The sequence below is a fragment of the Phyllosticta capitalensis genome (assembly GCF_038381095.1).
Source record: "Phyllosticta capitalensis strain CBS 128856 chromosome Unknown BKA78scaffold_3, whole genome shotgun sequence".
Taxonomy (NCBI): domain Eukaryota; kingdom Fungi; phylum Ascomycota; class Dothideomycetes; order Botryosphaeriales; family Phyllostictaceae; genus Phyllosticta; species Phyllosticta capitalensis.
The window spans coordinates 1,237,177-1,257,937 of NW_027117441.1; the positions used below are offsets into that span (position 1 = coordinate 1,237,177).

Below are 20,761 nucleotides of genomic sequence, written 5' to 3' on the forward strand. Positions count from 1 at the left end.
CATGCATGCGTCGTCGGATCCCGTCAAGAGCTTGCGGTTGCCGTTTCGTTCCTGCCGCTCTTTACAGATGCGCTGGACCGGTCTATCTTCAGTTTGCGAGTTAACTCTTCTCTCCACCTCTTTTCCGCCCTCTTAAATCTGGCTCGAGGATAATTGACTGGGCTTTCACCGCCGACGAAGATGAGCCCATCGTACAAAACTGCTCCAGTGAATGCACCGGTCAATGTTGCGCCCCATGGTCCATAGAACCACCATGAGTTCTCAAAGAGCTTTGAGCCATAACCCAACGCAAGCAAAGCCAGACGTGGGCCAAAGTCTCTGCTCGGATTCATGGCGCAGCCGGTGTTGTTGCTGAAAGCCATGCATTCGACGGTAATGACGAGGCCCATGACGAAGGCCGACATACCAGCGCCGGGTGGCGCATTGGTGTCGTCACCTAAAGCAAGGATCGCGATTGTGAGGATTGCGGTCCCCACAAACTCTGTGAAGAAGGCCGTGTCAACGTCGACGCTGCGAGGGTATGTCAGGAAGGCGGCCGCCGTGCCCCCTGCACCCAAATCCTTTCCGCCCCATTCAACGATCAAGTCTTGGTAAATGCCGAATGAGATGAAAGCTGCAACAAAGGCGCCCAGTATCTGAGCGAAAATGTACCCTGGAACCTTCCGTAATGGGAAGCCGCGGAACATCCACAGCATAAGCGAGACTGTCGGATTGAGATGTGCACCAGATATGCCACCAGCCACGTAGATGGCCAGCATCGTAGCAAAGCCCCACGCAAAGTAGTTGGTTGCAGCATCACCGTTGACGGAGTTGGAAGTGATGGCGGTCAAATCCGCACAAAACCCAAGAGTCAATTGAACAACGACCTAGATAGCAGACTGATCAGCAAGAATCGCTGACTCGTATACCTGCAGGGTGGTATCATACCGCCAGGAACTCAGCGAATGGCTCACGGAAGCGTGTGCGTATCACAGACCAATGGGTGTGATTGTTGTGAATCTCTTCCTCTGGAATATAGGGCCTGAGGTCTGAGTCCTCTTCCACCCACTCCTTCTCTTCATCGTCAAAGACATCATGCTCTGTGGTGGTTGAAGACACATTATCCGGAAACCTGCCTTCCTCGGCTTCGGGTATCCTGTAGCCACCCATGGGACTGGATGAAGAGACGCCGCGTGATCCTAGTTGAGGCCGGATGAAATGCGATGGACGTCGCCTGCCCGCGTCCCAATCGATCTCGCCGCCAGGACGTGAAAACGAAACCCGTCCGCGACGCTCTCCAGGAGTCACTGCTCTTCCAAGAGGAGCGAGATGATCGTTGATAGAGTTCCTTGTGCCCCAGCGCTGCAGAAAGTTACTCTCTCGTCGCTCTCTTGCACCACGAAGCTGATCTGACATTTTCCCCATATTCAGACTCGGCTCGACTTGGCCTTTCTCGAGATCAGATTCATTGATGGTGTTATTTCCGGCTGCAATGCTCCCGCGTGGCAGCTGTTCATCAGCTTGGGGGACCATGCTGGGCCGCACCACACGCGGCAAGGGCTTTGCTAGACCCCATACTGGTCTTGCATTGACTGGCTGCTCGTACGCAGGGTTTAGATCAGCGTAACCTGGTTCGACATAGGGCTGATGAGTTGCCAGCGCTGGCAGATCGGAAGGACCGGCGAGCGAAATTCCACCCGGGGGTCCTATTGTAGCCACTGTGCCTCTGCGAGCCTGAGATTGCGACGTACTCCGAAGCCGCCTCCTCCTGAGCGAGCCACTGCGATGTGAGCTCCTCAGCGACATGTCGTTGCTAGGATGCAAGGAAAGCCTTGAATCCTCCGGAATCGCTTGTAGTTCGTCATCTCCTGGCCGTGTAGTGGGTGATCTCTGATTTGGAGGCCGCTCGCCAAAGTCTCGCGCAGTGATTGAGGGCGATGGGAGAGTGGGAGAATCATCCGAAACTGGAAGATTAGGCACATTGTGAGAACCGGTTGACGTCCTTATAGTAGGTCGAGGCCGAGGTCGAGGCCCTGGTGACGGAGTCTCCGTCGTATGTCCATCGTTTTGGTCTCCATCGTGGGTAATGATTACTCTTGGGGTTTCAGTCCTCTGTAAATCTGTTTGCTCGGTTTCTGGGCGCGCTTTTTCGCCCTCCATGTCTCCACCCTTTTACAGTTGACAATCCCAGGAATTGGAGGAGTCAATGACTGTGTTCGTGACAACTTGTTGGCCTGAATGACGACTTTCGTGGAAAACAGCAATGAATGAGGACGAGACATTTCGAGTGGTGGGCTTCACATGAATATAAAGGACGGGACTAACAGAGAGGATGGAAAAAAGATACCCGAATCAACGCCGCTTGGATCATGGTCAGCATGCTCGTCCGATGTCCCTGGGCTGAGAGTACGTAGCGTAGGTGGGCCTCGACAACTGGGACTCTATCGCGAATTCGATATGGTGATCCCAAGTCAAGGCCCACTAAGCGGTCAAGCGCAGGCCGGCGAGTTGCGGCTCAGAACTAGGTTATTAGCTCAAGACCCCTTCCCAATGACGATGGCTCGAATTCCGCGAAGTTGTCAACATCAAGCCAAAGTCTCATTTGTCCAGAGCGAACCAACATAAGGGATGTTTTGAATCATTCGTTGTCGAGTCGTGCTGTGTACCTTTGAGACCCGTGCAGGACAGCAGAAGTCAGTCTCATCCTGGGTGAATCAGTGATGTGTGGGGCGATCTACACTCGAGCCGAACCACTCGGAAAAGCGGGCAAACGCGAAGGGCATCGTCTTTGGGGACCGGCTTATTATGTGGATTCCAAAGGTCACTTAGCCATCGACTGGAGCAAGCGGATACTTCCCGCCATCAGGATGAGAATCTGGGATCAGAATGAGATCGAGAAGACGTATGAAAGGTCGGCCTTGGGACGGAAGTTGAGCACTTGGAGATTTCTCGAAGATTCCAGCATGTCGCTCTTATCATGGTGCCAGCCTGTAGTCTGTGTCCTGGATCTGCGGCTTTGGTACCTTTCAGCTCTCAGGTGTTTGCCAAATGCCAGGACACGAAGAACAATGACCCGGCCTGTCGGAGCCGGTCTTCATTTGCAGCGTGTGAACCAAAATTCTTGGACATCTCAACGTCGAGAGCCAGCCCGCAGACTTGAGTTGGAGCTTGGCTCACAAGGCTCACGACAAACTCGGCCATGTTCGGGGAAAGTCATCGAAGCAGCTTACTTCTCTGATGGATCTCCACAGCGTAGTTCGCATTAAGTGCGTAGCTGAAAATGTGGTCAGTAGAATGCCAGGCTAGTCTTGAACAGAACCGGAGGAGTTGAGGGGCCAATTCGCTTTGTTGACAGGACTCTTTCCATGCGCCGAACCGCGGGTTTTATGGATGAATAGTCTGGACATCCCTTAGCACCACTACTGCGCGCTTACTCGGGCACGTCGGCAGGTGGCAATCAGGCACCAGGGCCCTGGGCAGGACAGTTGAGGGTGAGGCTAGAGTTCGGTTCAGGGCTGATGCGCTGTTTGGGTGTTTCGAGACGAACTCGAATTCTCAAATATCTTGCTGCTTAATTTGGGTAATCGCAAACACTTCACGACAAATTTGAGGCTTGTCGGGCCTTGAAGAAGATGAGGTGTTGTGGAAGAGGAGAGTTGACAGCAGGCCCGGGGAAGGAATGGCGGGCAGAGACCGGCCCGCAAAGGGTCTGTGCATCATCGGCTCGCTCCCGATCTTGGCGCTAGCCGCGACGGCGACGCGCTTCAGGCTGCCCAACCCTGCTCAATAGCTTCGACATAGCTATCTACAATCGACAACATCATGGCTGACGTGGTCGAGGACCATGCCAAGTCACCAAATGGCGTGGTCGAAGCCATTGGTAAACCTCAATCGCCTCCTCCAGAAACATCAAAGAGCATCACAACCCGACGACTTGTCATCTCCTCCTTCTGGGCCATCGTCATCTTCCTAGGCTTGCCATTATGGTGGAAGACGACCACCATATACCGCGCTGAACTGCCTCTCCAGGCCATGTTCGACTGGTCTGATGGCAAGGTAACCGTTTGCGCTTTCCTCATTCCTATCATGAACTCATCTTGCGCAGGCTTGTCGTCCAGTCTTCCCCCTTCGCATAGCTATTGACGCCCCGACACTGCCCTCTGCAGACGCGCGACACTTGTTGAGAACCACTCAGCATGCCCTCGATGATCTTAATGATTTCTCGGCCCATCATCTACGTCTCTTACTATCCAACTCGTCCTCGAAACGCGACGCGTCCGGAAATAACGGACAAATACAATTCGATGATGGGCAGCTTCAAACAGGCTCGGGCGAGGCAGACATTGCATTGACAATCTCTCTTATCCCGGCTCAAGACGGCGTGACTCCACGAGCTGAGCTGCAGAAATATGCCCCGAACCTCGACATATACTATGCGCCGAACCAGATACCCTCCCCGTCTTCTACTTCGTCTCCTTTGGCCACATTCATCGCAAACGAGTTGCAGAACATATTTGCCGAGGAGCAAGCAGCGTTGGCTTACCTGCTCTCCAGTAGCAGTCCTGGCCAAACAGCGCGCGTAAAGTCCCTGTCTCCAGAGACCTCCGCCTCCATGGAACGACAAAAGACGCGATCTTTCAAATATGCTCCCACATATCACTTGACATTTTCACTTTTCACTCCTGGCTCTACTCCCTCGGCTTGGGACATTGGAGCTGCGCTTGAAGAGTTCATTGCGCCCCTGCTTCACTCGCTGTCGCCAATCAGCAATTTTACAGTTGATACGCAGGTCCAGCTGTATGCCACTTTTGCGCCTTCGATCCACAAGCCGGAGTTTGATGAAGAAAGACATGCGTGGACGCTTCGAAGGGAGGATCTCAGTGGCTTCATCAATGCTGCAGAGTGGCCTTTGAGCCCTAGCATTGGCATAGGACCCACGGTCAACTTTGTGCTCTATGTACCTGCAGAGAGCCAGAGCCCACTGGTCGTCAAGGAGAATGGTGGCAATAGCTGGCTGGTCCCTCAGTGGGGCGGGGTGCTCATCCAGAATCCTTCAAGCCCCTCAGCCAACCCTCCTGCGCTGACCAAAGACGCCCTACGACCAGCCATGCTCACCTTTTCCAACCAGCTACTTTCTCTCCTGGGTGTACCGCAAACACCAGATTCGCTCCCACTCCGCATTTCAACGCTGACGCGCATACATGCCGCATCGCTCCTCTTCTCCGCATCTTCCACCTTGGGATCACTGGCCCGACTCACACAGGCGCTTCCAGGCATTGCAATCCCGGATAACGTGGCCTCCTCTGTTGACCAGACAATTTTTCATCTTCAAGCGGCATGCGATGATCTCCGCGAGGGAAGATTCCACAGCGCCCTCGAGCACGCTCGGGTTGCTGAAGCTGGCGCGGAGAAGGCTTTCTTCGAGCGCTCCATGGTCGGCCAAGTTTACTTCCCAGATGAGCACAAAGTCGCAGTATATCTGCCTTTGCTTGGTCCAGTCGCTGTTCCCTTGGTGATGGCAGCTCTGAAGGAGGTGAAGAAGCTCAGCGCAAGACGCATATCGAAGACATCTTGATGTGGTGCACTCAACAACAAATCTTTTGAAAGCAACGGTTGGGAAGTGTATCCGTGCCACGCCAAGTCCGTCACCTGTCATGGGTTGCCGGACCCTTGCATCCGCACCAATTGGAAATTGGAAGCGCTGGCGTCGATCAAGCGAATACACGACAATTGGCATGGCGTTTCCGGTCCCGTACGGTATACCTACAGCGCACGTTCTCAATATTGGGCTGCTAGTCAGTCACTGACGGTGCGAGATACCCTGCGCTTGCAAAATTCGCCGAAGAGCTCCTGCCGGCGACGAACGCGAACTCAACAAAATCTCGGAGTTCGTGAAGACTCTCAAGGCTGAATTGTTCGTCATAAATTTTGGTTGCACTGGACCCAGCCTTGCCCCGCTTGCAGGGTCTTACGAGGAGTTCCCTGCTTTAGTGAACCTACCCCTCGGTCTGATGGAGCTTCAGACCATTCAGGGCTCAGACGCCGTGCAATGAAGCTTCCCGGAAGAACCCCGCTTAGCAACCCCACTAGGCGTGGAGAAACAATGGCGGGGTTATAATTGCGTCCTGCCCGGGCGCTGATTGATTTTGGAGTAGCGGCCAATCTGCAGAGCAATAAAACCTGAGCTGTACCGCTCCTTCTACTAGCCATGACCGTTATAAATCGATTAAAACTTCTCCTGTCTCACAACTCTCGTCCCACCATGTCTTCCAGCAGTCAACCGCCAGATGTGATCGCAAGTACTCTCGATGGCACTATTTCCAAAGGCTCGATTGCGGGAATGGTCTTTGTCGCCGTTGACAAGTCTGGCGAGCTCGTGACCCATCACTGTACCGGCAAAAGGGGCAAGGACAGCGATGTCGCCATGGATCTGGACACTGTTTTCTGGATTGCGAGTTGCACCAAGCTCATCACTGGAATCGCCTGCATGCAGCTGGTCGAACAAGGGAAAATCTCACTCGAGGATTCCAAAGCATTGTACGCCGTTCTTCCGGAGCTCAAGGACAAGAAAGTGCTCGAGAATGGCAAGCTTGTGGACAAGAAGCGCGACATTACGCTCCGCATGCTCCTCGACCACACGGCTGGGTTTGGGTATGCCTTTTTTGACCCGCGGTTGAGAGACTGGGGTTATCCGGTTGGCATCGACGAGTTCTCAGGCGATGCGAGCGACATTTTGGACGCCCCTTTGGTGAACCAACCGGGGGACGCATGGGAATATGGCGTAAGTCCCTACTCCCCTCCAACTGAACTCGAATTGACCATGTGTTAGACCAACATCGATTGGGCTGGTCTTGTAGTTGAGCGGATCTCTGGACTGAGCTTGAACGACTACTTCCACAAAAATGTTTTCGAGCCGCTGGGCTTGAGAAATGTCAGCATGTTCCCGACGGAGGACATGAAGAAAAACATGGCAAACATGCAGCAAAAGCTTCCAGGCGGCAATCTGCTGCAAATAAACCATCTCCTCAGAAGAAGCCTGACGGCGCGCACCGCCGAGGAGCGCTCGCGAATTTTCAATTCAGGAGGCGCAGGCTGCTTTGCAAAGCCATTCGAGTACTGCCGTAAGTCCACAACATGTCTAGATCAACGTCTCCCAAGCTCACCACCCACCCGCAGAGATCCTGGCAACTCTGCTCAACGATGGCACATCGCCCCGAACCGGCATCCAAATCCTCTCCCCAAAGACCGTCGACACCATGTTCACCAACAGCATCCCGGAGCGGCCCAACTTCGCTCGCAACGAGGTTCCGGACGCCATGCCCATGCTGACCAACCGCATCAAGGAGCTGTACCCCATGCCGGACAATCCACCGCAGGGCTGGGGCCTCACGTTCATGTTGACCAATCTTGACGGCAAGGCCAAGACCTGGAGAGGTACCAACACCGCCTGGTGGGCTGGCCTTGCAAACTTGTATTACTGGGTCGACCGGGAGAAGGGCATTGCGGGCATGATTGCGAGCCAGACGCTGCCGTTTGCGGATCCGGATGTGCTGGGCGCTTGGGTGACGTGCGAGGAGGCGGCGTATAAGGGTAATGGGAGGGCGTAGGCTTCTTGCCATGTATCACCTGTGCGTAATGTCTTTATGGTGTACAGTTTGGATCATCAATCGTCATTCGTCACTACTCATTTTTCGTTGTGAGTCGTACCCAAATTTGCTCAATCCCAAGCTGATGCACGGGCAAACAACACCCTTGCCGCATGCCTAGGCTACAACAACACAGTGAAAGACGAGCCTTTGGCTCAACAAGTCCAACCAACGGGGGTCCAGTACAGCCGTCTGCTCTGGCCGTGATAATCCTGCCGATCATGAATGTCTTCACCCTGAATCAACTTCCAGTCTTCCAAACTTATCCCCATCAAGCATCAAGTCCGCAAACTCGTGAAAACACGTCCGGCTCTTACCACATAGTAGCAGCCCAACCACCAGCCAAAGCCGCAACAAGACAACCCCATTTGCCCGCTCCCCATCCCCCCTTTGCGTCTTTCAGCCTTCCAGCCGCTGGCGTAGCGGCGCTCGTACTAGTCGGCCGCCCGGCATTCGGCGCCTCAGTCTGCGTCCCCGTCTGCGTCGGCAGCGTCGACGACGCATTCGCACTCGAAGGAGCGGGCACGGTCGAGAAGCCCGTCTCAATCGTCGGCGTTGCAGCAGTCCCCGTAGTCGAGTTGACAAGCGGGGTCGACGTGGTGCTGTAAGTGTACGAGTACGGCGCGGGCCGGTCAGGGACGATGGGCTGGCCGTTATTGTCTTTGGGCGCCTCGTCCGGGTTGGCGAGTTTGGGGTCGACGTTGGTGTTGTCGTTGGGGTCCTGTAGTTGGTGATTGCCCGAGTCGGCTTCGGGAGCGAGCGTCTGGTCGACTGTGGATCGCTTGCGTAGTTCATCTTCTTCGTCGTCATGGCGGGCGGACGAAACGATAAGCTCGCCTGTGTCCGAGTCGATATCGAAGGGCATGGGTGCGGGATTTTGGTGTTTGGATGTGTGGTAGAGTTCGTTTTCATCTTTATGGGATCCGATCTTGTCTTCCAGGTTGTGTGTGGAACCTCCTCGCCCTCCTTCATTGACCGCCACCCATTCGCCATGCACAGTTTCCAAACCGCTGCGACCGCCTTCTCCGCTCATCTCGACCAGGCACGTGTAAAAATCGCTGTAGGCGTGTGGATTCCGCTCGTTGGACGCGATCCTCATCTCGTCGACGTAGCAATATGCCGCGCACACACCACCCGGAGACACGGCAGATTTGGCCTCGAGCGGCACACTGGAGTTGGTGACGGGTCCATCGCAACATGCGGCAAAGGCGCGCGGCGAATAATGCTCCGTGGCGCAGACAAAGTTGGTGTTGAAGGTGCGCGGGCGCCACACCCGCTGCGTAGAAGGGGGTTCTGAGTGGAGGCCCAAACGGGGAGCTGGCGCAGGCCCGGGGGACATCATGGTGCGATGACGTCAAGGTTGAGTATTGTGGTAGGTTCCGCGTCGCGTGCGTGGACGCGCGATTAGAAACAAGAAGTTGGTGATACGAGGCCTCCTGATGGTTCAAGCGAAGTGTGAGAGAGATGCGTCGATGGCACCGCCCGCATTATTTGAAAGGCAGGGGCGATCCAGTAATCCACCAATCTGCAGAGGCGCGTCGCATCGGGCAGCTAAAGACGCGGGAGGCAGGCAACGCCGGCAGCTGTTAAATAGAGTTTGCGGTCCCTCAAACAACAAGGCGGACGTTCCTTCCTCATTGCTTTTGGAGCCCGTTGCACGTGTGCTGCACTCCGTACGTGTCCAGCGTGTCGGGACAGGTGCAACTTGTCAAACACTTGAGCGGCGCGTCTTTTCTTGACACCTGCCGCTTTTGGGATTACAAATGTCGCTTAACTCGGCCTCTGTGGGACATGTTGTGGACCAATCAAGCTGCCAAGAGCCTTAAGCAGGTCGTGTGCCGTGCTTGTGTGATGGCCAAGTGGGACGTCACAAAGCCAGCTGGTTGGAGACTGTGACCAGAAGAGGAACCAATCGAAGAACAATTAATCGGCAGTTTCAAGCCGCGAACTCTGAGAATATCAAACACCTCGGCACCGTGACGGTGTTGCCGTGAGCCCAGAGAAGAAGGAACCAATGCAAAAAGGGTATACAGCATCCCAATCCAGTAACCATGAGCGAATCATTTCTTTCCCTTTCCCTTTCTTCTCTTGCTCTTTTCCGGGGGCGTCGGTACCTCGACCGTGCCCTCTCTTACTTCATCACCCAGTCCGCCCTCACCATCCTCCTGCTCCAACTGCTTCAGTTTCTCTTGGCCGCTGATGAAGAAGGAAAGATCTCGGTTCTGTTCCATCAGATCCAGCTTCTCCGCCTCGAGAATTTTATTTTTCTCTTCGACTTCTGCCATCTTGGTGTCGAGATGCTTGATGCGTTGCAAGAGTGATCCACTGACGGTCTTTTCCTCCTGGTACTGCTTAGCCATTGACCTCGCTAGATTGTCAGCCTTGTCAGCTCTTGTTGTCAAGCGTGCAACGTCCTTTTCGAGAGACGAGATGGTGGCCTTTTCACTGGCCAGCTGCTCTTGCAACTCGCGCACCTCTCGCGCCAACGCAGAGGCGCTGGCAATCGCATCTTCGGCGGCTTGTGAAGCCTTGGAGGCTTTGTCTACGGCGCGATCAAGCTGCTCTTCAAAGTAGCGGCGCTGGCTGTCAAGCTGGCTGGTCAAGAGGTACGTGTATTCAACGCCCATGTTATCCAGCTTCTCTCGTGGCACGTAGTCGTCGGCGAAACCGGTCATGCTCGAATTAGGATGGTGAGCTGCTGGCAGGTCGACGAGCTTTCCGTCGGCTTTGTTTTGGACCAATCGATGGACGTAACCGTCCCCGGTGTAGTCCCACACATGCTGGGTAGCAATGTCCATGGCATAGCTGTGGCTAGTGGCCTCGTAGTGTTGGAAAGCATGCGCTGAATCGTAGCGTCCACATCCAATGTTGCCGCAAATAAGGCAGATCCAAAGATTCGCATCTGTGCCGCAAACGCTGCATTCGTTTTCAGGCGCTTCTCCATCTGAAGTGTTGCCCTTTAGCAGTAGCGAGTCATTCTGAGTGTACCGGCAAACGGGGCAGCCGCTGCCGCGCCACTTTTCAAGACAAGCGCAGTGGAAAACGTGTTGGCATAGAATGGTCAACAGTCCAGTGGTTTCGTCCATTCGCTCCAGGCAAACCGGGCAGGTAGGCAACTCGACTAGAGAAGACGTGGGTGGTGGAAGCGGCTTTGTGCTCAGAGAAGTCGCTAGAGAGCTAGACTCCGAGGCGCCTGGAATAGGTGCAGTTGGAGTCGGCCTCGCGGTAGGTGTGAAAGGATCGTTCGACATGGACGGGAAACTGGAGGGATCTTGATTCTCACCCGGGGTTTGAAATTGTATCGATTTGACAAACACGACGTGGCAATTCTCAGGCTGCGCAAACTCATTAGTATGAGCGTCTCCCAAAATGCCTTCGACACGTACCTCCATACTATTGAACAACTTCCCATTCCAGTCTTTCCTCCACTGCATCGCTTTTTTGGCTTCTCTGAACTTCATGAGGACCATATATTTGTTTGCCCTCGCGGTCCGAATCTGCCGAAAGTGACTGACGTCCTCCCTGGTCTGCTCGCCAACAAAGCCCAAAAGGTCTGACGGAGTCATGTACGACGGCACTGCCAATATGCAAAGAGTCGTGCAGTCCTCCTCTTTGAACCCCTGCCTGTCTGAGTCTTCCACCTGGCCCCCTTCAGATCCTGTACTCGACGAGGTGTCGTAGTAGAGCCCAGGCGTTTCTTGCGCGTCGCGATACAGGCGAACCACACCCCATCCCACTTCGGTATTCTTGACCTCTCCTGGAATAAACGTACCCTTGGTCGCAAGCCCAATACTAACACGCTGCGAGTTTAGTGCCTTCCCATCGTCTTCTGGTGCCGCTGTGACAGCTGCACTACTCGGCACTGGCACCATGTCTATGCTCTGGATCGACACACTGTCAAAGCGCCAGTCTTTGGCGGCTAGCGGAGCTCCGTCGTGTGCCTTTGATGAGCTTCCGTGGCTCAGGGGTTTCGTATCCAGATGGCTTTTCCGGCGCTCGCTGTATGAAGGACGGGCGGAGCTTGGATGGCGGCGGTTGGTAAGATCGACGCTTGAAGCGGTGGTTCTGCTGCGGCGCGTATGTTTGCGCTTATGTGGCGGGAAAGCCCACGAAGATTTGTGATGCGCAGGTAGCGAGGAGGCGAAGATGTTCGTGCCAGGCGGTGGTAGGTATATCTCGTCTTTTGTCGGTTGTGACAAAACGTCCTCGGTGGTCGCGAGCGGATGAGGATAGAGGTCAAAGGCCAAATGGTAAAAGTAGGAGGGCGGCATCAGGCTGATCGCTGTCTGGAATCTGACATGTCGAGTGGAGAGAGATGGTGCGTACTCGAAGATGGCCAACAGATGAGGTTGTTTGATCGGAGGCAGCTGCGGCGACAGCGGTGGGACCTTCTCCGGCCTTCGAGATGCCAAGACATTGTTGATGAACGGATCGCAGTCGATTTTTTGCATATCAGTGGTATGGGATTATTATTTGGGATACGGATCAAAATGTCTAGATATTTTGAAAAGCGAATCTTCTGCCTGCATATTGGACATCATGGTAGAACACATGGCGAGCATGTGTCCGCTTAGATAAGCCACTCGCGACCCCGCTCACCGCCCGCATCTCACCGCGCCAACTCAGTGTTTATCAACACTTTCTTGTCACCACTGTCCAAATGTGCGAACCTACACCCTAATCCCAGATGCCGCCCTCTCGCGTCGCACAAAAAGCTCGACCCGGACCCGTCGAACCCCTTGCCTCTTTCTCCTTCCCCAAGGACCACCATCTGATAGTAACGACCGAACGATATGTATGGTCGTGGGATGCGCGCGGCTTAACAAATGCCTTCAGGTCAGGATCTGGGGGGATCCTTGCTGCAAAGGAGGCCAAGGATGGGAGTGGGCTGCTTGCCGTGGCTGACGACCAAGTCGTGGTGCTTCATGATCCAAACCGGGGAATGAAGAGGAGCTACAGGCTCAAAGGGACCGAGGTATGAATTCGCCTGTTCCTCCTTTTCAGACTGGCGCTGATCATTGAAGGGGAAAATCCGCCTACTGGAGTATTCGAACGACTCAAAGAGCCTATTTTTCACCACGACCCTTCAAAACGCTGTGCAATCCTACTCGCTTCGCCAGGCGTGCTTGCTAGAGCCCTCGCACACTCATCCGTCTCCGCCGACCGTGTTGGCCATTTCGCACACCTCCCATCTACTGCTCTCTGCATCTGAGACGCCGCCGACGACATATCTGCAAAACCTGACATTACGGACACCGGCAGTGTCGCTGCATCCGAGAGCCTCTGACGCTGCCGTAGAGAGGGCTTCTTTCCATCCCGAGCGCCCTAACGTCTTCCTGCTCGCATACAAGGACGGTACTCTTGCAGCTTACGATGCGACGCGCATACTAGGGCGGGCTGGTCGCGGAGGGACAGGCGGGGAAGTTGGTTCATTCAAGAACCTCCACAGTGTCACCAGCCGGGTCGTAGCGAACGCGGAAGACAATTTTTCTTCCATCTCAAGCGTTGGGAATAAATCAGTCACGATCACGGGAGCAGCTTTCCTGCCAGGGCATCGGTCACGAGCTGTCAGTGTCGGAGCTGATGGCCGCTGCCGGCTTGTGGATTTCGACTGCGGCGGAACTATCCTGCGGACCTGGCACGTCAAGGGACCTGCCACAAGCCTGTCAATCCTGTCTGTACCAGCACGGCCTCGCTCCCCTGTCCGTCAGAAACCAGGGAATGCGATGCGCTCCGCTCCAGCTGGCGATGCCTTGAATAACACGATCGCCATTGGCCGACAAGACGGCAAGGTGCTTCTTTTTGACTCGGTTGGGCTTTTGTTGACTGAGAGGACCATCGATGCTGAAGGCGGTCGCATTGTCGACGTTCAATGGATGAAGGGGCTTGGGCTGAAGCCGTCAAAGGAGTCGCTGACAGAACCTGCCGCCAAAGATACGCCTAGCCCTGGTAAAGTGAACGCTGTTGGTATCGAGTTCAATAGCTCTGAGACTTTGACAGAGGCGATCGACCAGTACACAAAAGGCGGATCGTCTGTCTACAGCACCGAGATGCCGGACGATGGCTTTGGCGACGAATGTGGGACCGTCAACTACACACCAAGCGCTGAAGGCGTCGACAGAGCTTTGCCACCAGTTGGCGGTGTGAATTACATGGATCTCTTTTCTCCTGTCAAGCCAGTCTCGCCACCGCGCTCTCCACAACGCAAGAGTCCACGTCCTCGAAACAGGCCCAGGATTCTCAGCTCCACTTTCCGTCAGAGCAGCATATCGATCTCCCCTGAACGGGAAAAGATGACGCTAGGCGACCCACCGTCTCTGATCCCAAGCTACGCACAGTCTTCATTGGCATCAGCAGTAGAGGAAGTTGACGAACGTGGCGATGGTGCGGCTTCCTCTAGAGCTCTTGAACAGGAGGAGCCCTTGAAGAGGACATATATTGAGAGACCAACCTCTCCAAGCCCTTCTCCGAGCAGCGAGATCAAGTTGGCCAAGACCCCATCTGCGAAGACTCCTCTTGCCAAAAAGAGCCGCAAGATTTCGCAAGTGCGCATGCCAGGTTCTTTCCGGAGCACATCGACGCTTGGATCGGTTTCGACTTCCACCAGTACCAGCAGCAAGATTCTTGCTGATATTCGGCGCCTTGGTGATCCCGGAAGTAAGAACGGAGGACTTGCTCTGTTAGCACCATACATGAACCCACGTGAGACACCAACTAGCACCCCTAGCTCCCAGTCGCTTTCGGATTCCCGGCGGCGAAAGGAGCAGGAAGACAAGAATGAAGGGGCAGATGAGGAAGAAACTATACTTCAGGAGTCAAGCATGGCCACCACGCAGAACCCGACAGAGAGGTCCGAAGACATTTGGTTCACTGAGGACGACGAACCCTCCAACTCGCTACCTCGTCTTCGTGCACGCTCTCAGCGCATCCGTTCGCAGCGCCAGTCATCGGTCAGACGTATCCCAAATCTTTACGGCGCTGCACATCATATTCCCGCTCATCCACGGTCTCCGTCCTCGCCGTCAATTAATGATCGCTCGCCTGACACCACTGGCTCACATGGCCTCGAAAAATTCCCTCCGTTACTACCCCCAGGAGCGGCCCTATCGCCCAGAGGACCGGTCCCGATGAACAACTATTTTCCTCGCAGAGGCTCTCTGGCGTCGAGTTCGCACCCTAGCGGAAGCTCGCCTGATCCCAAAACGCGAGTTGGAGGAGCGCTGGCGAAAGAGACGGCGTGGGCCCACGACGAGGCCAGGGAAGGGACGTGTGATTGCGGAAGCCCGTGTTGCGCAGCACTCAGGAAAGATGTTGGTGTAATGAAAGAGGAATTGACGTTGCTCAGAGAGCAGGTTGAAGTCATGAAAATGATGATGGTACGCAGGTAGGTGCATTGAATTGTGTACAAACCGGTCTGCACACGCGCGACAGCATATTTTTTCGGTCTCGTCATCTTTTCGTTTCTCATGACCTTGGCGTTGGAAAGAATGGCGTTGGACTTTTCACTGTTGATATTTCCTTTGGACGGCTTATGCCGCATAGCACACCCAAGGCATGGCACGGACAGACGACGGACGTTCTTTTTTAGACATCAGATACGACGATACCCTGGGATTGGACTGGCGAAGAAGAAGCATATTAGAAGAAAGACTTTTGGGCGGAACCAAATTGATAGACGGATCTCCTTGATTCGGCTTTTTCTGAACAGTACTCCAGCGCATTGCCATTTCTTCGGCTTGATGCCGTACGTACAATGCACGAAGGCCTGAGCGAATTTGACAGCAGCAATTCGACAGCCTCATCGTGAACTGGACAGGATCCCAAGTTTCCTATCCGAGTTAGCAGCACATGCATCGCGTGCAGCTTATTTGCATTAGATCTCTCGCCTTGTGAAGTGTTATTGACCGGCCGTCAGCACAGCACAGCTCACACAAAAAGCAAGAAGAAATACAAGACAAAAAAATCTGACCACGGGCATCCCAAACAGACTTCGCCTCGACGCCGTCGTGTTCCCTCAAATAATAGCCATCTGTCACAGCAAGTCGTCAAAGGGCGCAAACGAAGAAAGATCAATCGGCAGGACTTGCCCGAATAGGCATCTTAGCGGGGCAGGCAGGTTGAATCGGGGAAGGAGCTATGGCCAACGGCCGTCTTCGCAGCGCGGCGGGGCATCCATGACGAGCGGGACCTGACATGTTGACAGCAGCGTGAATGACCTAGCAGCAGGGCGCAATGGCGGCGGCGTTATCTTATCATGCCATGCCATCCCACTCTTACCGGTCCTCGTTCGTTGTTTTACCAAGACTGAGAGACATGACAGCGTTTATCAGGAAGCAATGACTTTTTGGAATAAAAGACCGCACAATGGCGGCGGAGAGGGCGGCCGGGATAGCTGGTCCGGCTGCTATCAGACGCGACCCTGCCACCGCAGCCACGTCAGGACGTCGTGATTAACGCGATTGACCCGTAATTGGGCGGGCAGACTGGGGAGTATATAACGATACAATCTGCACAATCGCGGCGGTGTGCCGCCAAAACCATTCGCCTTCTTTGCAATCAACTCCGACGTCTGTCTGCCTCTGCCCTGCAAGCCAATTAGCTCCTAGACTTCCCGGCTCGAGAAGAGATAGTGACAGACAGCACCGCCGCCTACAATGCCCGACCCCGTCGCCTCCAACAAGCCGTGGCAAGAAGTCGCCGCCAGCCTGCAGGCGCACCGCGATGCGACCATTGCTGCCGTGCAGCCGCCTCTCCCCCCGCTGCCGTCCGAAATGCCCCGCAACACGATGCCGCTCGCCGCGCAATTCCTGACGCCGGAGGAAATCAGCGTCACCGAGACGTCTCCCGAGGGTCTGCTTTCGCAGCTGGCGGCGGGCAAACTGTCCAGCACAGCCGTGACGTCGGCGTTCCTGCGTCGCGCCGCGCTCGCGCAGGCGGCCACAAACTGCATCACGGAGCTGCTGCCCGAGAAGGCGCTGGCGCGGGCCAAGGAGCTGGATGCGCATTTGGCCATGAAGGGAGCGCCCGTCGGCCCGCTGCATGGACTGCCGATTAGTGTCAAGGAGCACGTCACCATGGGCGGCGGCCTCAAGACCAACGCGGGCTTTTGTGCGTGGGCTGACCACAAGGGCCCCAATGCGCTCATTTTGAACTACCTGTGGGAAGCCGGAGCCGTTTTCTATGCGCGCACGACGCAGCCGCAGACGTTGATGCATCTCGAGACGTCGAACAACATCTATGGCGCCTCGGTGAATCCGTTCAATACGGCGCTGACATGCGGTGGTTCATCCGGCGGAGAGGGCGCGCTGGTCGGCTTCCGTGGTAGCTGTCTGGGAATTGGCACAGATATCGGTGGTAGTATCCGGAGTCCTGCGGCGAATCAGGGGCTCTGGGGTCTAAGGCCTAGCGCACACAGACTGCCAAACACGGGAACGACCTCGACGATGCTGGGAGAGGAGCAGATTGTCCCGGTCATTGGACCTATCAGCACGTCTCTGGAGGGCGTCAAGGTCTTCACCAAGACTCTCATCGACCAGAGACCATGGCTGAAGCAGCCAGACCTGATTCCCGTCGGTTGGAGGGACGACGTGGCGTGGTTGAAGAAGACTGATCAAGGCGCAAAGAAGCTCAAAATTGGCGTCTTGTCTGATGACGGGGTGGTACGGCCGCACCCGCCCGTTCTGCGGGCCATCAATGAGGTAGTGGAGAAGTTGAAGGGCGTCGATGGCGTTGAGATTGTCGAGTGGAAGCCATACAAGCACGATCTTGCTTGGGATGTCATTGTAAGCTTTCTCCCAGAAACGAGGATTAAACGACTCACGTCTAACACATCGCAGGCCAGACTCTACTTTTGCGATGGAGGTCGCGAAGAGCTGGAGGCAATGGAGGCTTCTGGAGAGCCACCGCGTCCTCTGACCAAATTCATTCTCCACGACAACCCCCACGTGCCCAAGAAGTCCTACACGGCGTCGGAGATATGGAAGTACACGCGCGCACGCGACCAGTACAGAACCGAGTACGCCGAACACTGGAACGCCACAGGAAATGCAGACGGGTCCGACATGGTGGACGTGATCCTGTGTCCGGTTGGACCGGGGGCTGCTCCGCCACTGGACCAGGCGCAGTACTGGGGTTACACCTCGCAGTGGAATCTGCTCGACTACCCGGCGCTTGTATTCCCAGTACGTGGCACACCTCCGTCCTGACATGCTGCCGTGCTTCTATTGTTGCAAAAGCTTGTTGCTGACGACGTGCATAGGTCTCGCAGGTCGATCCGGCCATTGATGGCAAGGACGAGGCTTACAAGCCAAGGAATGACCAGGACGACTTCAACCACAAGCTCTGTATGTGTTGCCCTGCCAAGCTCTCTGTGATGCGGGCAAGAGACTGATTCGAGGACAGACGACCCAGAGGTGTACCGCGACGCGCCCATTTCGCTGCAGCTGGTTGGGCGGCCGCTGGACGATGAAAAGGTCATTGAGGCCATGGAACTCATTGTTGAAAAGACGGGATTGCCATTCGCTGGCTACGGAGTAAAGAACTAAGCGAGGCCGGTGAGGTGGACGCGAGCCGACATGCCGCATCGAATGGGCCACATCAGTCATTCAGATAGGAGACGCAGCGCTGCTGCTGCTGCAAGCGGAAACGATTTTATGGTGTTTCGGAAGGGTGGGATAGACAAGACGCATGGATAAGCTTCCAACGTGTTCGGCGGCAAGTAGACTTGCGGCTGCCGAAAGCGGAAATCGTAAGCGCCAAGTTATGACCGCATCTTGACCGCAAATCTGCATCTGTCCCTTGAGCTTCCTCGCTTTTTGCTGCGCTTGCCTAATGCCAAACGGCCCTTCATATGATCAAACGGTTCCGCTTTTGATAGTCCCTTTTCGGTTCGGCCTCTTTCGGATCGTCGCGCTGCAGGTGTCAAGAGGCGAGGTTGGGACAAGCCGCGCGGATGCATCTCATCAACCCGACAACCACGCGCCCTCGTAGAGATGTGCTGCAGCAGGCACAAAAAAAGAGTACGGAGAGATGGAAACGAAAAGTCTAGAAGAGTCTCCAGGTTGATCCCCGTGGTGATCCACGCCGCCAGCCGAAGCGGACCGCGTGCTGTCGTCAACCCTTTGGCTGCGGAAGTTCCGCTTTGGGAAATTCCGTCGACTTGTCGAAGCTGTCCCGCATCGTGAACCTCGCGGCGCCAGCAACCTGACCTACGGACAGACGAGGCCCCTCCTCTCCGAAAAAAGCCACCCCGCGCCGGGAGCCAGCTGGCCTTACCCCACGGGTCTCGACACGGCGCCTCTGGTAGCGCCGCCCAAGCTCTTCTCGACCCAGGAGCTTGTCATGGCATTGGCAGCTTGATAACCCTTTCAGGCATTCCGGCGCGGCTGGAGGGTGGCCAAAGGATTTGATGCCACTTCGCTGTCAGTTGTGGTGCCAGCAGCGGGGGTGGTTGTTGGCGGCTGGGGCCTCGTGACAGCCCAGGTACGTATCGTGTATGTTCGAATTGGGGATGGGAAACGCGGTCAACGGCGCGCCTTTGAAAAATTGTATATTTCCAAAAAGAAGCGGTGCCCGGATTGATATAAATTCTCCTTCCCCATTCTCTCTCTCCCTCTCTGCTGCTGCTCTCCTCCCAAATCTATATCTGCTTGCTTCTCCCCCCCTGCTCTCGTCTGCAGCTCTTGCAGCGTTCCTGTTGATCTTCTGCAACACTTCTTGCTATCTCGCAGAACCGCGGATCCACTGCGTAAACAGCTTTTATCAAGTATCGACAATCGCGACTCGTCCAATTTGCCTCGACCGCTATTAAATCGAGCTCCAAATCCTCTGTGGTAGACAGACGAATATTTCAGTCGCACTCGTCTCTTTTTCGCCAAGGCCCAGCATCATGCCGCCAACCCCGCTCCCCCACAAAATGTTCCTCCGCGTCCCCGCAATTATGCGGCCAGGATTGTCGCCACTCAGATCCGCGCGCTCGGCGGCCACAAAGTCTCAGCCGCGCGCATTCAGCACCTGCGCGCCATTGTGGAATGCGTCGAGAATACCGACCGACGATGCGACTGCTCCGCCGCCGCCGCCGAGCGCGGACAAAGCCAGCAGCGACACGGCCTTTCTGGGTACAACGAAGCGGCTTCCCGAGTTCAGCCTAAAGAACAAGGTCGTGCTAGTTAGCGGAGCGGCCAGAGGCCTGGGATTGGTGCAGGCCGAAGCTTTGTTGGAAGCCGGAGCGACTGGTATGAACAAGTTCCGTTCCGAAGAGGCATGCCACAGCGCGTGCGGATGCTGGTGCAGATGCTAACCACGAGCTCCCTGCCACAGTCTACGCCCTTGACCGCCTCCCTATTCCATCACCAGACTTTGCGCCGATTCAGGAGCGCGCGCGTAACCACTTGGGCACTTCGTTGCACTACCGTCAGATCGACGTGCGTGATGTCCCCGGGCTCAACAAGGTTGTCGCAGACATTGCCGACAAGCATGGGCGATTGGACGGACTGGTCGCCGCGGCTGGTATCCAGCAAGAGACTTCAGCATTGGACTATACCGCCGAGGACGCGAACACCATGTTCGAAGTAAACATTACTGGCGCCTTCATGACGAGTCAGGCTGTAGCGAAGCAGATGATCAAGTTTGGCAACGGCGGCAGCATCGTTATGATTGCAAGCATGAGTGGAAGCGTTGCGAACAGGGTAAGTCTTGACGAGCTCCGTTTAGTTGATTGGTGCTAACATGGCATCAAGGGTCTCATTTGCTCGGCGTACAACGCGTCCAAGGCAGGTGTTCTTCAGCTTTCGCGGAATCTGGCCTCCGAGTGGGGAACCTATGGCATCAGAGTAAACACCATTTCCCCTGGATACATTGTCACAGCCATGGTTGAAGAGCTGTTCAAGTTGTATCCAGAGCGCAGGACGGACTGGCCCACGCAAAACATGCTGGGAAGACTGAGTGCGCCGGAGGAGTACCGTGGAGCGGCCGTGTTCTTGCTGAGCGAGGCCAGTTCATTCATGACTGGATCAGACTTGAGGATAGATGGAGGCCACTCGGCGTGGTAAGCACGGAGACCGAGAGACAATCAAGTCGATTCAGAATGCACTCGAAATGATGTTGGAGTGGAGATGTTTCGTTTCTTGTTGGTTTCA

General features: G+C 55.3%; 8 protein-coding genes across 8 annotated transcripts; 5 read left to right on the plus strand and 3 right to left on the minus strand.

Moving 5' to 3' along the window:
* Positions 1 to 23: 23 nt before the first annotated feature.
* On the minus strand, positions 24 to 1,149 carry BKA78DRAFT_247563 (aquaporin-like protein; the record flags this gene model as incomplete). Its single annotated transcript, XM_066884309.1, has 2 exons — positions 24 to 866; positions 928 to 1,149. The coding sequence occupies 2 exons, from the start codon at positions 1,147 to 1,149 to the stop codon at positions 24 to 26; spliced, it is 1,065 nt and encodes a 354-aa protein (XP_066746453.1).
* Positions 1,150 to 3,801: 2,652 nt separating this feature from the next.
* Positions 3,802 to 5,554, plus strand: BKA78DRAFT_350929 (GPI transamidase component PIG-S; the record flags this gene model as incomplete). The annotated part of the gene is made up of 2 exons (XM_066891070.1): positions 3,802 to 4,035; positions 4,085 to 5,554. 2 exons carry the CDS (start codon positions 3,802 to 3,804, stop codon positions 5,552 to 5,554), a joined length of 1,704 nt encoding a protein of 567 aa, XP_066746454.1.
* A 765-nt stretch (positions 5,555 to 6,319) lies between these two features.
* BKA78DRAFT_330433 (beta-lactamase/transpeptidase-like protein) lies at positions 6,320 to 7,586 on the plus strand (the record flags this gene model as incomplete). Its single annotated transcript, XM_066889777.1, has 3 exons — positions 6,320 to 6,760; positions 6,809 to 7,100; positions 7,156 to 7,586. The coding sequence occupies 3 exons, from the start codon at positions 6,320 to 6,322 to the stop codon at positions 7,584 to 7,586; spliced, it is 1,164 nt and encodes a 387-aa protein (XP_066746455.1).
* Positions 7,587 to 7,664: 78 nt separating this feature from the next.
* BKA78DRAFT_97325 (uncharacterized protein) lies at positions 7,665 to 9,326 on the minus strand. The gene has a single exon (XM_066894071.1). The coding sequence runs from the start codon at positions 8,965 to 8,967 to the stop codon at positions 7,939 to 7,941; it is 1,029 nt and encodes a 342-aa protein (XP_066746456.1). The 5' UTR covers positions 8,968 to 9,326; the 3' UTR covers positions 7,665 to 7,938.
* Positions 9,327 to 9,685: 359 nt separating this feature from the next.
* On the minus strand, positions 9,686 to 11,896 carry BKA78DRAFT_330434 (uncharacterized protein; the record flags this gene model as incomplete). Its single annotated transcript, XM_066889778.1, has 3 exons — positions 9,686 to 10,960; positions 11,012 to 11,245; positions 11,267 to 11,896. 3 exons carry the CDS (start codon positions 11,894 to 11,896, stop codon positions 9,686 to 9,688), a joined length of 2,139 nt encoding a protein of 712 aa, XP_066746457.1.
* Positions 11,897 to 13,986: 2,090 nt separating this feature from the next.
* BKA78DRAFT_308787 (uncharacterized protein) lies at positions 13,987 to 15,331 on the plus strand. The gene has a single exon (XM_066887966.1). The coding sequence runs from the start codon at positions 14,177 to 14,179 to the stop codon at positions 15,011 to 15,013; it is 837 nt and encodes a 278-aa protein (XP_066746458.1). The 5' UTR covers positions 13,987 to 14,176; the 3' UTR covers positions 15,014 to 15,331.
* Positions 15,332 to 16,279: 948 nt separating this feature from the next.
* Positions 16,280 to 18,169, plus strand: BKA78DRAFT_248049 (amidase signature domain-containing protein; the record flags this gene model as incomplete). The annotated part of the gene is made up of 4 exons (XM_066884347.1): positions 16,280 to 17,407; positions 17,462 to 17,806; positions 17,884 to 17,968; positions 18,027 to 18,169. The coding sequence occupies 4 exons, from the start codon at positions 16,280 to 16,282 to the stop codon at positions 18,167 to 18,169; spliced, it is 1,701 nt and encodes a 566-aa protein (XP_066746459.1).
* A 1,394-nt stretch (positions 18,170 to 19,563) lies between these two features.
* BKA78DRAFT_248846 (uncharacterized protein) lies at positions 19,564 to 20,674 on the plus strand (the record flags this gene model as incomplete). The annotated part of the gene is made up of 3 exons (XM_066884430.1): positions 19,564 to 19,858; positions 19,944 to 20,311; positions 20,363 to 20,674. The coding sequence occupies 3 exons, from the start codon at positions 19,564 to 19,566 to the stop codon at positions 20,672 to 20,674; spliced, it is 975 nt and encodes a 324-aa protein (XP_066746460.1).
* Between the last annotated feature and the right edge of the window lie 87 nt (positions 20,675 to 20,761).